The 18,330-nt window shown below is 43.0% G+C and overlaps 1 protein-coding gene across 3 annotated transcripts in view; it reads right to left on the bottom strand.

Moving 5' to 3' along the window:
* Positions 1-6,085: 6,085 nt before the first annotated feature.
* The window catches only part of SYT12 (synaptotagmin 12), a 95,067-nt gene continuing 82,822 nt past the window's right edge, over positions 6,086-18,330 (bottom strand). For all 3 annotated transcript variants that reach the window (XM_083164132.1, XM_083164131.1, XM_083164133.1), the window contains 2 exons: positions 10,017-10,150; positions 6,086-7,272 (listed from right to left, as the gene is read on the bottom strand). In XM_083164132.1, coding sequence (XP_083020258.1) covers positions 7,099-7,272; positions 10,017-10,150 — 308 coding nt within the window. In that variant the 3' untranslated portion in view covers positions 6,086-7,098. The remainder of the gene's footprint in view (positions 7,273-10,016; positions 10,151-18,330) is intronic.

Raw genomic sequence — 18,330 nt, forward strand, 5'->3', positions numbered from 1 at the left:
AGCACAATTGTCATGTGTTAAAGTGTTAACCATTGATGGTTTATATATCATCCGAGTGCATATATTTTTTTTTTGTTTTTTTTTTAGTAGTGTTACCTTATGAAATTGATAAGGTATGGTTAGAGTGTGTTTGGGTGTACACATTGTATTTTTTAAATTGTGACATCTATGGATTTCTTCCGCCATCCTTTGCCCGTATGTATTATGTTATATGTGTTATTGGTGTGTGTTTGTATCGATTTAATATTTACATTTTGTTGTCACTAACAGATTTCCGTGGTGGCAATACATGCGGGTGTCAGACAACATGAACTACGTGTGGCTCCACCTTCTCAAGGAAGGAGGCTGGGGCGAGCCAAAATCTACCGCACACGTGTGACCCTCTTCGGCAGTACTATGTTTCTGGAAAAGTAGGTTCAGGAACTCCAGGTCTGCGGGCAGATCAATTAAATAAAAAAAAACATATATAATAAAGAGAGGGAGGGAGAGATAGATGTATGTATTGTATTTAGAAACAAAGGCACTCACAGGTGACTTTAAAATAAAACTTATCTTATAAAAAGTACATTTTCAGTTCCTGATGATGTCATATTTAATTAGAGGTTCAGGAACTGAGTTCCTGCTGGTTCCTGCTGAAAAATAGCACTGGTCTTCGGGATGCCTGATGATGAAGTAAAAACTAGGTACAGGTTACCAGCTCATGTCATCTTACACACTCTCTCATTAATAGAGAGTGATATTGAAAGTAGTCACAGGCTCCCGACAGCAATACCGCCTTTCACACAGTGGTTAGCGGTGCTGCATTTCTGTGCCTCAGGATCATTCCAGCAAGTAGTGGCAGTGCTTGCTGGAGTTTCACAACCAACTTTCAGTAGGATCCTGAGGCGTGTGATGTCGGCCATGTTTCGACGCAAGGGGCACTTCATGGCCATGCCATTTGACCAGGATACCCTTGATAGGGTAAAGCTGCAGTTTCAACACCTTGCAGGTTTCCCTAACGTGATAGGTGCTGTGGATGGGACACATGTCCCATCTGAGCACATCTACCGTAACCGCAAGATGTATCATTCACTCAACGTGATGCTGGTGTGTGGACCATCCATGGAAATCCTGGCCTTTAATGCAAACTTTCCTGGAAGTGCCCATGACTCCTATGTCATCCGTCAAACCGGGATATGGCGTAGACTGAAAGAGCTGGAAGGACGTGATGCATGGATTTTGGGTGACTCTGGTTACCCATGCACGCCCTGGCTCCTAACTCCTTACAGCTCCCCCACACCAGGCCCACAGGAGTCATACAATGCAGCCCATGTCAGCACCAGGCAAGTGGTGGAGCGCACCATTGGCCTCCTAAAGGGCAGATTCCGTGTGCTCCATCGCACTGGTGGCGACCTCCAGTATGCGCCTGCCATGGTGGCCAAGATTGTGGGATTGTGTTGTTTGCTACACAACATTGCTGTAACGAGGGCGGTCCCCTTCCCAGAGGAGGAAGTCCATCCACCTGAGCCACACGACGTCGCCCCCTGCCGCTCCCGCACCCCACGAAATGTGCGTGGCTACAATCTACGCGACTCTGTTGTGGCACGATTTTTCAGGTATGTTTCACAACATTGTTTGAGGTAATATTTATGTGTACTTTAATGAATTAAGTACCAATTTGTTTTGAGTGTCACATAGAAATGTTTTATCAACTCTTTCACACATTTCCTGGTCCTATGTGTCATTTGCTGTAGAGATGTGTGTTATGATGTAGTGCTTGAATGTGTTGTATGTATTTTCTAAAATGTTTATAATTATTTGACGTTTAATTTCCTCTCCTTGTAGCTGAGTTACAAAACCGTGACTGGTGAGTAACAAATGTAAAAATATAATTTTTTAATGCTATATACAAATATTAGACAGCAGTGTGATAATGTAGTGTTGGTGTGTATGTAAATCTGGTAAAATAAGGGCCTATGTAGAAGATTTAGGCAACATTGTTGGACAAACTTGTTCAGTATAACTCACAGTTTATGTCATGTTTGTGAATGGTTATTAATTTTGATTTTAGGTTGACAATGGATGGCCGGAGATGTTTGTTTTTTTTTTTTTTTTTTTAGAAATGAATAAAAAATTGTAACATAATTAATTTATACCATTACAATATACAGACACATTATTATTGGTTGTTAGCTTCTTAAGGAACCAATCTATATTTATGGATGGGAAAAGTCCAAAACGCTAGGTTTGATATATCCAAAATTGCTAAAAAATACATCCTTTGACAGGCACAAATGCACGTATATACAGATGGAGCGGGACTTATCTATCCAGGGGATGGCGACCCCAGCCACCATCCCCTGCCCCGCACCATCTGTATGCCGGAAGGGGAAACGCGCTTCTCAGTCAGATGGAGCGCCGTGTTGCTGGCGGATCGCCAGCAACATGCTGCTGCCGATTCGCCAGCAACAATAAGACCCGCTCCATCTGTATACGCCTGTATACAGGAAGATATTGGCGTATACATGAAGTTTGGTTTTATATATTGTCATGCTCGTATATATACGCCTGTATACAGTAAGATATTGGCGCATACATGCAGGCATACATATTTGTCCCATAAGTTTGTATGGATAAAGTTTTGTACAAATTACAGATAACCAACCAATCAGAGAGCATCATAGTTTATATATAGTTGAAAGAACGCTATCGCCTCCTCCTCCGACTGAGGCAGCGTAAACAAATTCAGCGCAGATGCCATTTCAGCCGAAATAAGCAAATCACAGGAAAATATTAGTAGCTCTCAAATATACGTCCTCTACTCTCACAAAATCACCCACAAAGTGATTTCTGTGAGGATGTGACAGGGGGCGGGATTACCAGTGAGGGTAAACATTGACCCAGTTGAGGTAAACAGTGATCCAGATGAGCAGAGAGCGGCAAACAGTGAGCGGGAACGGGAGTAAGTGAAATCGCATCGCATGTCACTATATAGAGGCATGCGATTTCACTACATTAGCGTACGTAGAAAATCTGGGCACCGTGCTAGGAAACAAGTACCTAATATATATAAATATATATATATATATATATACATATTTAAAGGAAATGCTTCGAAAGCTAGTCTGCTACCTGGTGGTTGCCTCTGTGTTTGTGCATTTATGACAGAGAAAGAGATGTAGTTTCACTTTTGGAGACACACAAATGGACACTAGACATATATATAGATAAATAAAACAGTGTATGATATATATATGTATGTAACATATACACACACACACAGCCGCCGAGAGGGGGGGTGGATACACAAGCCTGGGCCTGATGGAGAGGTCTGCCAACACTAATGGCACCCCATCTAGGTATACACCTGACTGATGGGGACTATAGCACCCCTCCAAGTCTGCACTCAGTGAGGGGTGTGGCCACACCTCCTGCTACTAGGTCACGCCCCCAAAACATTACCTGGACCTGCCAATGTTCTCTTCATCCCTACTGCTAAACATGTGCCCAGTGTTAAATCCACCACTGCATAGAGTCCATAACATATTAGGGAACTCTGGTATACTGAGAATGTAACTCTCTTTACCCTCTGAGTGCCAACATTGCTGTGAGAGATCCTTAAATTATCCATTAAATATCCCATCATATCCCTGTTCTTTTTTGGGTGCAACATTTAACTAAACTTCAATTAAGTGACTCGGCTGTGCTTATATTTAGCTATACTAAAAGAACAGTCGCTGTGAGCGACGCTGGCATTTTTATTGTATACAGGGCCAGAGCAAGGAACCGGAGCTCCCTAGGCGAGTCAGGTGGGGGTGCCCCGGTGCCGGGGGGTGTGGGCGGGGGGTACCTGTTGCGCTGTCTGTGGAGGGGGCCGGGGGGTCCATGCTTGTGTCTGACAGGAGCCTGCAGTGGTGTCCTTGCCGCGCGGGTACCTGCGGCGCTGTGTATAAAGCTGGCGGCAGCGGAGGGGGGGTCCCTGCAGTGAATTAGAAATAACTAGCGCTATGCGGCGGCGCGGGAAGCGCTTGTGTTTTGAAAACACTGGCCGCACGCTGATTGGCGGAATCTCAGACAATCAGCATGTGGCCAGTGTTTTCAAACCCGGCAGCGCTTCCCGCGCCGCCGCATAGCCCGGCGGATAGCGCTGGTTATTTCTTATTCACTGCAGGGACTCCCCGCCGCCGCCAGCTTTATACACAGTGCCGCAGGTACCCGCGCAGCAAGGACACCACTGCAGGCTGCTGTCAGAAGCCGACATGGACCCCCCTGCCCGCTCCCCAGACGGCGCAGCAGGTACCCCCTTTGCACGGGGGGCGAACTGCCGCCCTCCAGTGGCCGGCGCCCTAGGCAAATGCCTAGACCTGCCTAGTGGTGGCGCCGGCCCTGATTGTATATTTTGAGGATCTTTCATAGGAACGTTGGCACTCAAATGGTTGAAAGTAAGAACAAAGTGCAAGGTTTTGTCTGAGTTTTAAATGCCCACATTTACAATCCCTATAACTGTTAATGTCTCTAGTTTGAAAAATGTAATTCTCATTAAGAAACACAAATGTTGTTGAGATTATGACAGCCCCCTCTTTCGTATGTTTTAGCCTATCTGACCCACAATGATCACTTGTGTTGTTTCTACCTGTAGATTGTCAACACAATGATCAAAGTAATGATCATCATACAGCACATGGGAGATTAAGCCAGTGACTTTCACATCAGCACAGACCACAATACACCGAAGACTAAGATCATCAAGTCGGAAAACTAATCAGATACAGAATTTATTTTTTATTATGTTTTTGCTTTCACATAACATTGTCAATAGCATTAGTAACACTGTGAATCATTTAATGCATATTTAATATCTCTTTTATGTAAATTTAACAATATGTGTAAAGTCTCATAGAAAAATAGATTAAGGTGCAAATGTGTAAGTTATGAAAAGTATCGGCGTTACCTGCCTGGTTTCTGCTGATGAACGGTGGCAGTACAAATATTATTCGCACCAAAATAATACATTGGTTTGCAGAACTAATGTGACACATAACTTACAACAAAATCCCTCAAAATCCAAACCCCATTCTAAGGGATAATATTAATACTTTCTAAGGGCCATTGATTTATATTAAACTTACCTTACTGAGTACCAGATATTGGGTGAGATTTAATAGGATGAGAGATTCAGAAAGTGAGAGATTTGGGAAGAAATCTCCAGTTTTTTTAAAGCGGCAATCATTTACACTGCAAAATCACACTGGTTTTGCCGTGTAAATGATTGCCGCTTTAAAAAAAACCTGGAGATTTCTTCCCAAATCGCTCACTTTCGGAATCTCTCATCCTATTAAATCTCACCCATTATGTTTACCAGTGATCACTGCCATGTGAATTATTTCCGAAACAAAATATTTCACTTTGCCAGTATTGTATTGTCTGCTAGAATTGTCATTTTTATTGTAAATATTGAATCCATCTTTACAGTAGACTTTTCCTTGCCTTCCTTGTCGCGTCAACGGTACAAAAATATCAAGGTTTATATTGCATGTATATTTACAGTACCTACCCAGAGTTTTTCATTTACGTCTTCACATATACAGTAGCTAAGCCCGAATGCTTTCTGGGATCCTTTACTCAAGTCTGCCCATTTATCTAGTGAGGTGGGGTATCTCTGTCTTGCATCACTTTGTATAAGAAGTCAGTACATATAACGGTACTTATGTAGTATCTGGGCTGCCGATTTTTTGATTGTATGCCTTAAGTTAAGGCATACAATCAGATGCGATGCGATGCGATATCGCATCGCATCGCATCGCATCGCATCCGATATCGGATGCGATGACCCGATTTTTCCATAGGAATCAATGTTAAAATGATTCCTATGGAAAAATGGGTCCTTTTCATACCCCTACTATCCAAGTGGGCATGGAGTTGGATATAAACCTGTGGCGAGCGTAGCGAGCCACCGAGCCCGAAGCGTGGCGAGCGAAGCGAGCCCCGCGAGGGGACGGTATTCGTCCCCTCGCGGGGCTCGCTTCGCTCGCCACGCTTCGGGCTCGGTGGCTCGCTACGCTCGCCACAGGTTTATATCCAACTCCATGCCCACTTGGATAGTAGGGGTATGAAAAGGACCCATTTTTCCCATTGAATTCCATGTTAAAATGGACTCAGTCCATTTTAACATTGATTCCTATGGAAAAATCGGGTCATCGCATCGCATCGCATCGCATCGAATCGCATGGTCGCATGCGATGCGATGCGATCTCCCGATCCAACCCGATTTAGAAATCGGCAGCCCAGATACTACATAAGTACCCATATAACTTAGTTATCCAAACAAGCATGGGCTTTTGACAGCTAATTATATAATGTATGACTTAAATATATTGTGTTCATTAATCTCTAAGAATAGCTGGTATGTCTAGATGTTAATTAGGAAAAAAAAATTGGGCCAATGGCCACTATCTACCAAATGTGTGTTTGCTGACAGACCGTATGAATAGACTTCCAATTTATCCGATCTCTTAAACTGAGATTAAAAATGCCCCATTCATCTAATTCGACCACAATGAGGGATACTGTATAAAAATTGGTCAAAGGAAGGTCCTGCTAATAAAAAGGCAAGTGTACGCTTCACGGCGATAAACAATGAAAGTGTCACTTTGGATTTACTTATCTTTATCGATGACGTTGTTTTCTTTTATTTAGTTACTACATGTAATTATGGCTTTGGCCAGGGGTGGCTGTTATCGGAGCAATGGCAAGCACACCCCTAAGTGTTTAAGTTACTATTAAGTCTGTCATTAACATAGAATTATTTGATAACTGTTATTGTGTAAAGCAAAGCACCGGTATGTGATAAATCTTAATGCCTTATCATTTCTCTCTGCAATATACAGCTTGATTTTGAAATGATCTTAGGAAACGAAAAAAGTCACAAAACAAATAATTAAAGCAGCAGTTTTACCATAACTTACTGCTCGAATTACAGTATAATGACGGAGCTTGAAAGTCCCATGCAGAATATGTACACAAAATATATTTGTTCATTAATATGTTTTAGAAGATTGGTGTTCTTGCTCCCCAGTCTTATGGATATTTGCACTTGGTGACATAATGGGGTGCAGAGTCTCAATTTGGACGTAATTGGTGCCACATGGAAACAGGCTTCCTTAGTGTAGCTAACATTTGGTTCCAGTGAGTCACACCCAGCCCGCTGACCGCCGGACCAATGATCACGTGTCCAATGTTCTCCGCTCTCCCATCATCACAGCATTCCGCCACTGTAATCCTCAGAGACAGGTCCTGGAATGACAATAGACCAACAGTTAGCAGTCGGACACAAAGCGGAAGGTTTATTTTTGGTATTGATCCGGTTTCATGCAATGATGTTATAGGATATGCACTATTCTTGTGATTGAAAAGAAATTCAGTTTTGCGGAAAGAAATTGTTCAAAAGAAAAAGCGTTTTGCCTTTGGAGAAGGTATAAATCCCGGACAGTTATCCGCAGCGCTTGGGAAGATGGAAATATGAAATGTTTCAGGACAAGATATTTTTTTCTATTTTAATAGCTATTCCTACATTTTATGAGCAGAGCCATTGATTATGAGAATGACTGTTGGTTGCTGTAGCTACAAATCAATAATTATTCCACAGGACTGAACATGGTTTTGGACCATAAAAGGACAACCTGCACCGTAAACAACAGCAGTGAAAGGGCAGAGTGAAGATGCCTCACAGTCATACAGGCAAATGCTCGGTCCAGAACGAGGAGATGATGGTCTCATGGACCAGTGACCAAAACAGTCATTATGGATTTGACAGCTGTCTCACAGGTTGCCCGCACTATGGTCTTTGGTCACCCATATTGCTCATGGAGATATGTGACCTACCGGTGAGTATTTCTTCTTGTCCTTTTTCCTTTTCAGATACTTCAACTCACAATTACATTTACAGTTTAAGACAGTAATTCACACAGTAAATAAATAAATAACAGATGTTTTATTATGCAGGAACACTGCTTCTTCTCTTCTATGGAGAATAAAGGTTAATTGCATGCAAAGAATTCATTAAACGAATGAAACAGAAAAATCACAGCGTAAATACACATCAACAATTTATAGTAACGACCTCAACAATCACCTGAGGTTACTTAATGCATTAAGTATTATCCTAACTGCAGTGTGGATTAAAACCCTTCAGTAGGCAATTGCACTGTCTCTAGTTCATATATCTAGATTAAGGACCTTTCCCAAGTCTCTGTCCTAAACCTATAAAAGTAGTCCTCAACTGGAGGAAATGTTTTACCAGATACGGGAAATGCTGGGCAGTTCCAATGAAATGTTAAGCCCCTTATGCGACTAGGATCACCCGTTATAAGCGCTTGTTTAAATTATCTGTCCCTTCCTTTGCAGGTTTTCAGGTCCCTCGCTGAGACGTCTAAACCGCTGGGTATTTGTAATCCAAAGTCGGAAGACAAGGTAAGACTTGCTAAGTAATATTCTGACCTTTTATTTGTAATAAATGCAGGATGGCCTGTAGATAATAAAAGTGTAAGCTGCACGGGTCTTTTTTAGCGCTAGGAATAACTCAATGTCCCCTTGTTTGCAGAATGAAACTTTAAGTGGTACCTGAAGGAAACTTAACAACTACCTCCTGGCTCGAGCTACTGTAAGTCCATAAGATGTTTCCACGTATTATCACTGACGTGAATTATGAATAAACTTAACTTGCTTTCCTACTGTAACAGTTCGGTAACTTCTTTTTACCAGGGGTAATTCTGGAGATGCTCAACCCTCCCTGGAGCAATGTTTTACATTAATTTAAACAGGATCGTGTATTTTATGCAATCCTCTCGGCATATACTTTAAGGGGGTTATTTCCTATTCTCCCGAGACCTGGTTCTAGGATCTGGTCCTGTCGCAGTTGGGTGAGATTTAGTATGGTGATAATGCTCCACTGCCAGTGAATCCGTATCCAGACACAGTTTTTGACTATTAACCTTAACTTTAACTTTGCTAGCAAATATGATTTGGAGCTCACAGTTTTTGAGAGTCTATGGGCTACCTCTGAGGTAAACTGTAGGATGTAGTTACAAAGTCTCTCTGTAAGACCCTTAGCCTTAGTAAGGGCTGCTGCCAAGGAGCGTACTGCTTGAACTATGTGACTTTCCTATGCTGAAGAAAAACCCCACCCAAATCTAATTCTCTCTGCACAAGTAACATCTGCCCCACCTGTAGTGCACATGGTTTTGTCCATTTGAGAAGGAATTTGCCTCTAAGAGTGAACCAGAATTAGGCCCTTAGTGTCATTCACTGATGCCCACTCTAACATTGCTTTCCCAAGAGCTTCTTATCTAGGGGGAGAACCAATAATGAACACCAACTAGTACACACCAAGGCGGAAATTTACTAAGATCGAATGGGTACGAATGCTTGTATTGATGACCATTCATACGTATTTCACGCATCAACAAATTTACAAATGTACGAATGTGTATGATTCGTATTTTTGCCATTCGCATGTTTTAGAATTTCTAAAAAAAAACCGAATGGATACACACCATCGAAAGAATACGGCCTTTAAAGCCTATTCTTTTCAATGGTACCGCCAAATTTACTTATGATTCATGATGGTAAATACGAATATGAATCACTATTAAACACGAATGGCAAAAAGACCACCTTTTCAATTCGTATTTGACTGAAGCTTGCATGGACCAGTCAGATTCGTGCAGGCTTCTCAATCTTAAATAAATAATCATTTAAAAAAAAAAAAAACCGCATGGGGTGCGTGTCGTGTTATGCATTGTATGCATTGTATGCATTGTACAATAACAATATTGTCATGAATGACTGCATTTTACATGGCCCCTACAGCAGCTGATTTTATTTTTGCAAAACAAACAAAGCTTCAGTGCGGGTTTCATTTAAAATACAGCCAGGAACACGATGTTTACCTTCAAAACCAGTATAACGTATTCATACCCACATGTTCTATTACAGAGTCCCCTAGGCACAGACTAGGAGGGATGGCTGCGATGACTTACCTGCAGGACTATGGCTGGTACAGAGAATATCATTGCCTCATTAAATACCGGATCTCTATCATCGCGTTTCACTGCGGTCTTTTTCTTACTGATCTTCCTCCCATCCTGGAGCAGGTACACCTTTACAAATGGGTCTGTGGATTCAAGTAAACAGATTCATTGTGAAATGCTATAAGTGTATAAGTCCACGCTGGTCCAATAATAATAATATTGATCTGTAGCATCAATCAGGTTGGAGGTTGTTGAGAACCATTGCATCATGAAGTAACAGGTTGTGATACTATAACTCACTGACAACGACCCATATTATATATCTGTCATTTGCTGCAGAAACGCTTCTTCCTTTACGCTATGTCTGGGTAAAGTGACCTCATCATTAAACATGCTAAGATAACTGTTAAGAGCTTGAAATCGGACGATTCAGTATTTAATATACTAATTTGGAAGGCGGGGGTGCCAAAAGGTCCCATCACCAATATAATGTAACAGAGAACAGGTAAAGAGTCATGTGATTTACTAGTGGTGATAAAGAAGCACATAAAAGTGACAACAGACTAATAAATATATGATAATAAATGCCAAGAGAAAAATACATGAACTACAATAAAAAATGTCTTAGCAGGCTTGGAAACTTTATCTCTCTCCAGAGTTTAATACATTTCCCCCATAACCCTTAATCTATTACATAATGAATTACATGTAGATTGGGGTTTGCAAGGTGTAGGGAATATTTAAAGAAGGGTATTATTAAAGTTTTCCTATATAAACCCTTAGGATTACAAAAGACATAGTCCCTCTCCCAAGTGTCCGACGTTCCTTGTGCCCTTCTACCATACTTGCCTACTTTTGAAAACTGATTTAAGGGAGATTATAGTTGGTAGTAGAATTCTGCACAGCGCCCCATTGAGGGGGTGCATCATGCTGAACCCAAAGGGAGTGTCTAGTTCCATATATGGAGAGATTGGGAAAAGAGATTGTGCAGGCTGCACCTAGAAGAGTGGGTGTGTACTGCTACATCTAATACCCCTTTCACACTGGCCAACCGGCAATTGTCAAGCATTTTTGAGAGCCGGGTCATTTTGCCGGGTGCAGTCTGACCCCAATTCACACCACCCGCAAATTACCGGGTTAAAGCTTTTCAAACCCAGAAATTTGCTGAAAAACTCAGGTTATTCTATGGTGTGAAAGGGTTAACACAGGTCTTAAATCCCAACACTCCAACATGACCCTTTCACGCCAAAGCAAAACCTGGGTTGAAAATCTTTAACCCGGTAATTTGCGGGTGGTGTAAAAGGGGTATGAGAGAGGGATCTTTTAAAATTACTTATATCCAAATGTAGATGAGCGCCAAAGCTCTGTAAGAGCTAATGTACTTGGTAAAGTGCTGGGAAATGGTGCGGATGATTCAATGTAAATGTATCTATCGCTCATTCCTTTTTTCACCAAAAATGTAACAGTGTAATGTGGGCTAGGTGACATGAGGGAGATTGCTAGACTAATGAGGGAGAGAGGGAGATTGCTGCTATGACAGAGAGTCTCCTGCAGAATGCAGGAGGGGAGGTAACTATGGTGAAACAGTGTAATGTGGGCTAGGTGACATAAGGGAGAATGCTAGACTAATGAGGGAGAGCGGGAGATTGCTGCTATTTTAGGGAGTCTCCTGCAGAATGCAGGAGGGGAGGTAACTATGATGTAACAGTGTAATGTGGGCTAGGTGACATGAGGGAGATTGCTAGACTAATGAGGGAGAGAGGGAGATTGCTGATAATTCAGGGAGTCTCCTGTAGAATGCAGGAGGGGAGGTAACTAGGATGTAACAGTGTAACGTGGGCAAGGTGACATGAGGGAGATTGCTAGACTAATGAGGGAGAGCAGGCGATTGCTGCTATTTTAGGGAGTCTCCTGCAGAATGCAGGAGGGGTGGTAACTAGAATGTAACAGTGTAACGTGAGCCAGGTGACATGAGGGAAATTGCTAGACTAATGAGGGAGAGAGGGAGATTGCTGCTATGCCAGGGAGTCTCCTGCAGAATGCAGGACGGGAGGTAACTATGGTGTAACAGTGTAATGTGGGCTAGGTGACATGAGGGAGATTGGTAGACTAATGAGGGAGAGAGGGAGATTGCTGCTATGTCAGGGAGTCACCTGCAGAATGCAGGAGGGGAGGTAACTATGATGTAACACTGTAATGTAGGCTAGATGAAATGAGGGAGATTGCTAGACTAATGAGGGAGAGTGGGAGATTGCTGTTATTTCAGGGAGTCTCCCGCAGAATGGGTAGACAACTATGCCTTTTACTTAGTTTATGCTTATATATTATTGCGGCTAGATTTCATATGCTGGTGTATTTCATATATATAAAAAATAAACAAATCCACGTTACAAGATCTGTTGGGTTCCTCGCACAAACCAATGTCCTGTACAGTGCATTGCTGTTCTCCTCTGGAGGCCGGTCACATCCTTCCTACCATTGCATTCCCATACCTCCCAACTTTTGATGTGCCGGAGGCAGGACGCAGCTGAAAATTTTGGGGGTGTGGCCTTATTCCGGGGGTGTGGCCTATACTTGCGGCTCTCCCGCGAGGCCACGCCCCATTTTGACGCTATGGGGGCATGACCCAGAGGCTCTGTGAGCCTCTAGCCATGCCCCCAGCCCCATGCGCACAGCGTTTATTCCCCGCTGCTTAGCAGCCGACAGGGGGGGACTCCCAACAGCCCCCCTCGCCGCGGGACACTGCCGGCCGCGGGAGGGACTGCGGGACAGGCCCTGATAATCGGGACTGTCTCGCTGAAATCGGGACTGTTGGGAGGTGTGCATTCCCCCGTTGTGCCCTACATGCCCCAGTCTGGCCGGAGCGTGCAGTAGCTTGCATGATTTCGAAGAGTGCATGTTCTGATATTGGGTACGCACAGTATAAGGAATGCAGTGTAAAACGCATTTTGATCCCATCTAAACTTAGGACTCAAGAGGCGGGTTGTTCTCAAAGCCGGCCCTAGCCTAAATGACGCCCTAGGCAAGATTTTGGCTGGTGCCCCTAGCACTGCCACTAGTTCCGCCTCTGACCCTGCTCCCCTTTTCCAGCACCATCAACCCTCATCATAGCAGTCATCATTTTGGTGCTCCTACCCACAATATTTGAAATAGAAACAGTGCACACATTCGGTGCACAGCCCAAACGGGTGTGTTCTTGCTGGGAAGGGGCATGGCCACACAATATTACCCCCAATTCAAATTCTGCTACACAGTAGTGTCACTTTATTCACATTATATCATGCGATGGTGTCCCTTATTCATGTTACATCACACAGTAGTACCACTTTACCTTATATACATTACTCCTCATATTATTCACATTATACCCTTAGAAAAAAATCCTGAGAAAATATTGTATTCTAAGCACCTCCGTGGCCACACTGCAACCCAGCACAAAGCAGTGTGTACTGGGCCGAGGAGAAGAGCTGCAGCTGCTGCTGTCACTTAAGGGGAGGGGGCCCGGGCCCCCACTGGGCCCTTCCATCAGACTTTGGCCTGGGTAATTTGTACCCCCTACCCCTTTCTCTCGGCACCCCTGATAATACCACACAGTAATGCCCCTTACACATGACACACATTATTAATGTCCTTATAACCATAATGCCCCTTACACATTATGCCCACCTTTATTAATGCCCTTTATACACATAATTACACACATAATGCCCCTTACACATATGTTGCACATTATTAATGCCCTTATACACATGACACACATAATGCCTGTTACACATATGTCGCACATTATTAATGCATTTATACATGACACACATAATGCCCCTTACACATATGCCGAACACTATTGCACAACCAACCCACCTGCAGACAGCACTCGCACAGCTGCTAACACTGTGACCTCTGCCTCTGCTTGGATACAGATGTTTCCTCATACATCTTGACTCAATAAGCCATGCAGCTCCTGGCCTAACGTTGGGTGCCTTTTTTGCTGAAAATTCATCTTATTTGCATTGTTATGTGACAGGACACACAAAGAGCTTCCAATGATTAACATGATATGCGGCATGCCTATATTCTGTGTGTGACTGTGGCTGTACCTGCATATGGAATGCTATGTTACAGTGATTTATTTTCCATGAATACACTATTTCATATGCAGATACAGCCTCACTCGCACACAGAATATAGGCATGCTGCATATCATTTAAATCAGTAAAAGCTGCTGATTCCCCTAGGCATTCCAAATGCCCAAGGCAATTGCCTAGTTTGCCTATGCCTAAGGCCGGCTCTGGTTGTTCTTACTCAAAGTGCAGTGCTAGGTAGGTCTCCACGCGCCCAATCACCCTCTTTTCTCTCACACACCTCCATCCTCAGCCAATATCGTGTCATGCTGGATTCCGACTCAAAGTATTGTGTGAACACCTGCTGCTTTTGGATCAGTTACTGCCTCTCCCACAGCTATATGTAGAATAATGAATGGAGCCTTAAACTGCTCCAACCACCCCCACTCAACCCCGCCATGTCGCACTGGATCTGTGGAAAAAGAACACACACACACACACACACACTGCGCAGGATTGTGGTCTAGCTGTGAGGATGGCAAGGATAGCTCGGCTTCCATACCATGAAAGCCAAGCTGCTCCCCACCCCACCATGTACAACACGATGACATCATTTCTTGTAGCAGCCATCTTTATATAATAGCTATAGACAAATTAGCTTTAGAAAATAGCATGTAAAACTTCTAAATTGTAGAGGCTTTATCAAAGCTTTCCGATGTTTCCTTAGTAAAGCTCTATTTGCATAGGGGTTGGGATCATTTGGTCTACAGTATGATGGTCCACAGTCATTCGGTCGACACCATTTGGTCGACATGGGAAAAGGTTGACATGGGTCTCGGTCGACCTGGTTATAGGTCCAAACGTCATTAGTTGGACAGGTCATTAGTTGGACAATGTCTAGGTAGACAGTGAAAAGGTCAACATGGGGTTTTTCACTTTTTTTACCTGAATGTTAACACAGTCGACATGGACACAGTTTAAAGTGCACCTTGTCCCCTCGCATCGCTCGCTGCACTCGCAACGCTCGGCGCACTATCTTATTCTCCCACCACGCCCTCGATGATGGTAGGGCATGAAATACCGCCTGTTGGCACATGTCGGCTCAAATCACAGTGAAAACCCCCATGTCGACCTTTTGACTGTCGACCTAGACACTAATGACCTATCAAACGAATGACCTTTCGACCTAGAACCATGTCGACCTAGGCCCATGTCGACCTTTTCCCATGTCGACCTAATGGTATCTACCTAATGACTGACGACCATCATGCTGTGTAGACCAAATGACCACATCCCTTGCATAGAACTATTCCTTTTAAGCTGCACTGAACTTTGATGGAGCATAGTTGTTAGTTTGTAGCAGCAGCCAACCTGTCTGGTAGGAATACAAGTCTGATAATGTATTGGAGCAAATGAAAATCAATCATTTACTCCCAAACACTGCCAAATAAATGTGAAAAAAACATTACATATTTTCCAGAACTTGGGAGCAATGATTGATGTCTGTTTTCCATAGTTTGGGATCAATGGTTTATGTTGGTTTTCCAAAGTTTGGGATCAATGGTTGATGTCTGTTTTCCAGAGTTGGAGCAATGAATGATGTCTGTTTTCCAGAGTTGGGAGCAATGATTGATGTCTGTTTTCCAGAGTTGGAAGCAATGGTTGATGTCTGTTTTCCAGAGTTGGAGCAATGATTGATGTCTGTTTTCCAGAGTTGGGATCAATGGTTGATGTCGGTTTTCCAGAGTTGGAAGCAATGATTGATGTCTGTTTTCCAGAGTTGGAGCAATGGTTGATGTCTGTTTTCCAGAGTTTGGGAGCAATGGTTGATGTCTGTTTTCCAGAGTTTGGGAGCAATGGTTGATGTCTGTTTTCCAGAGTTGGAAGCAATACTTGATGTCTGTTTTCCATAGTTTGGGATCAATGGTTTATGTTGGTTTTCCAAAGTTTGGGATCAATGGTTGATGTCTGTTTTCAAGAGTTGGAGCAATGATTTATGTTGGTTTTCCAAAGTTTGGGATCAATGGTTGATGTCTGTTTTCCAGAGTTGGGAGCAATGATTGATGTCTGTTTTCCAGAGTTGGGAGCAATGATTGATGTCTGTTTTCCAGAGTTGGAAGCAATGGTTGATGTCTGTTTTCCAGAGTTGGAGCAATGATTGATGTCTGTTTTCCAGAGTTGGGATCAATGGTTGATGTCGGTTTTCCAGAGTTGGAAGCAATGATTGATGTCTGTTTTCCAGAGTTGGAGCAATGGTTGATGTCTGTTTTCCAGAGTTTGGGAGCAATGGTTGATGTCTGTTTTCCAGAGTTTGGAAGCAATGATTGATGTCTGTTTTCCAGAGTTGGGATCAATGGTTGATGTCGTCGGTTTTCCAGAGTTGGAAGCAATGACTGATGTCTGTTTTCCAGAGTTGGAGCAATGATTCATGTCTGTTTTCTAGAGTTGGAAGCAATGGTTGATGTCTGTTTTCTAGAGTTGGAAGCAATGGTTGATGTCTGTTTTCTAGAGTTGGAAGCAATGGTTGATGTCTGTTTTCTAGAGTTGGAAGCAATGGTTGATGTCAGTTTTCCAGAGTTGGAAGCAATGATTGATGTCTGTTTTCCAAAGTTTGGGAGCAATGGTTTTTGTTTGTTTTCCAGAGTTGGGAGCAATGGTTGATGTCGTTTTTCCAGAGTTTGGGAGCAATGGTTGATGTCGGTTTTCCAGAGTTGGAAGCAATGGTTGATGACTATTTTCCAGAGTTGGGATCAATGGTTGATGTCGGTTTTCCAGAGTTGGAAGCAATGATTGATGTCTGTTTTCCAGAGTTGGGATCAATGGTTGATGTCGGTTTTCCAGAGTTGGAAGCAATGATTGATGTCTGTTTTCCAGAGTTGGGAGCAATGGTTGATGTCGGTTTTCCAGAGTTGGAAGCAATGATTGATGTCTGTTTTACAGAGTTGGGAGCAATGGTTGATGTCTGTTTTCCAGAGTTGGGATCAATGGTTGATGTCGGTTTTCCAGAGTTGGAAGCAATGACTGATGTCTGTTTTCCAGAGTTGGAGCAATGATTCATGTCTGTTTTCCAGAGTTGGAAGCAATGGTTGATGTCTGTTTTCTAGAGTTGGAAGCAATGGTTGATGTCTGTTTTCTAGAGTTGGAAGCAATGGTTGATGTCTGTTTTCTAGAGTTGGAAGCAATGGTTGATGTCTGTTTTCTAGAGTTGGAAGCAATGGTTGATGTCTGTTTTCTAGAGTTTGGGAGCAATGGTTGATGTCTGTTTTCCAGAGTTCAGGAGCAATGGTTGATTGTCATTTGCTCCCATATATTAACAATTTTTGTTCCCTGCATAATCAAAAAGTTTGGGAGCACCACACAATTTTTGGAAGCTCTCAACAGTTCTAGGAAATTAGGCATGTGTGCTCTGGGGAATACCCCACTGTGGTACTCCATTCACATTGTCACTCATCTCATGTGGTGAGATACTACTGCCATGAACCTCTTTTGACACTAGTCAGCTGTCCAAGTCAATGTTGCCAGGTGTTTGATGAGGTGCTGAGGCCTTCTGGTAATAAGCCTAATACTGGGTACATCCTGGCTGATATATCGGCTGTACAATTGAATGACCGATATATCAGAAGTGAGTCAGCAGGTGTGTGTTTAGCGATACGTCTGTGAATGACCGCAGAAATATCACATCTTAGCGGATGGCCGATATATCTGCAGCTCTATCAGTGTATTGCGCTGTATGTACAACTTGCGGAGTAGGAAGTGACATCACAGCTGGGTGGGCAAAGTCTAAAGCCCCTCCAGCTGCATGGCACTAACCCACATCTCGAGCGGCCCATTGGTTAATGTGTGCACTTACCTGGATTGGCTGCTTGGTCAGCATGACGGTGGGTCCACCATAATATCTTCGGGTATATACCCAGCCAAAGCTGCAAATTAGCTTGTGCCAAACCCAGTCCTTGGTAACGCTACTGTATTTTCAACCCGATGTTTATTTCACACACACAAAAACAAATCTGCAACTTTGCACTTTTGGTACAAACACTTAGGAAATGTTATATTTTCTCTTTAGTATTTGTGTTTTCATTATGATGCTATGAGTAGATGGTTTTGTATAATGTAAAATATGTTTTCCGTGTTCTACAATGCCCTACCATTGCCGGTGTACATCCTATGTGACGCTTTTAGAAACTTTCCTGCAGCTTTTTAAGTGAAAACTATCAAGATAAATCACGTCCACAGCACCACACATTCATATTGAGCAGTATATT

Source organism: Crinia signifera, chromosome 11, assembly GCF_055691185.1.
Source record: "Crinia signifera chromosome 11, ASM5569118v1, whole genome shotgun sequence".
Classification (NCBI taxonomy): domain Eukaryota; kingdom Metazoa; phylum Chordata; class Amphibia; order Anura; family Myobatrachidae; genus Crinia; species Crinia signifera.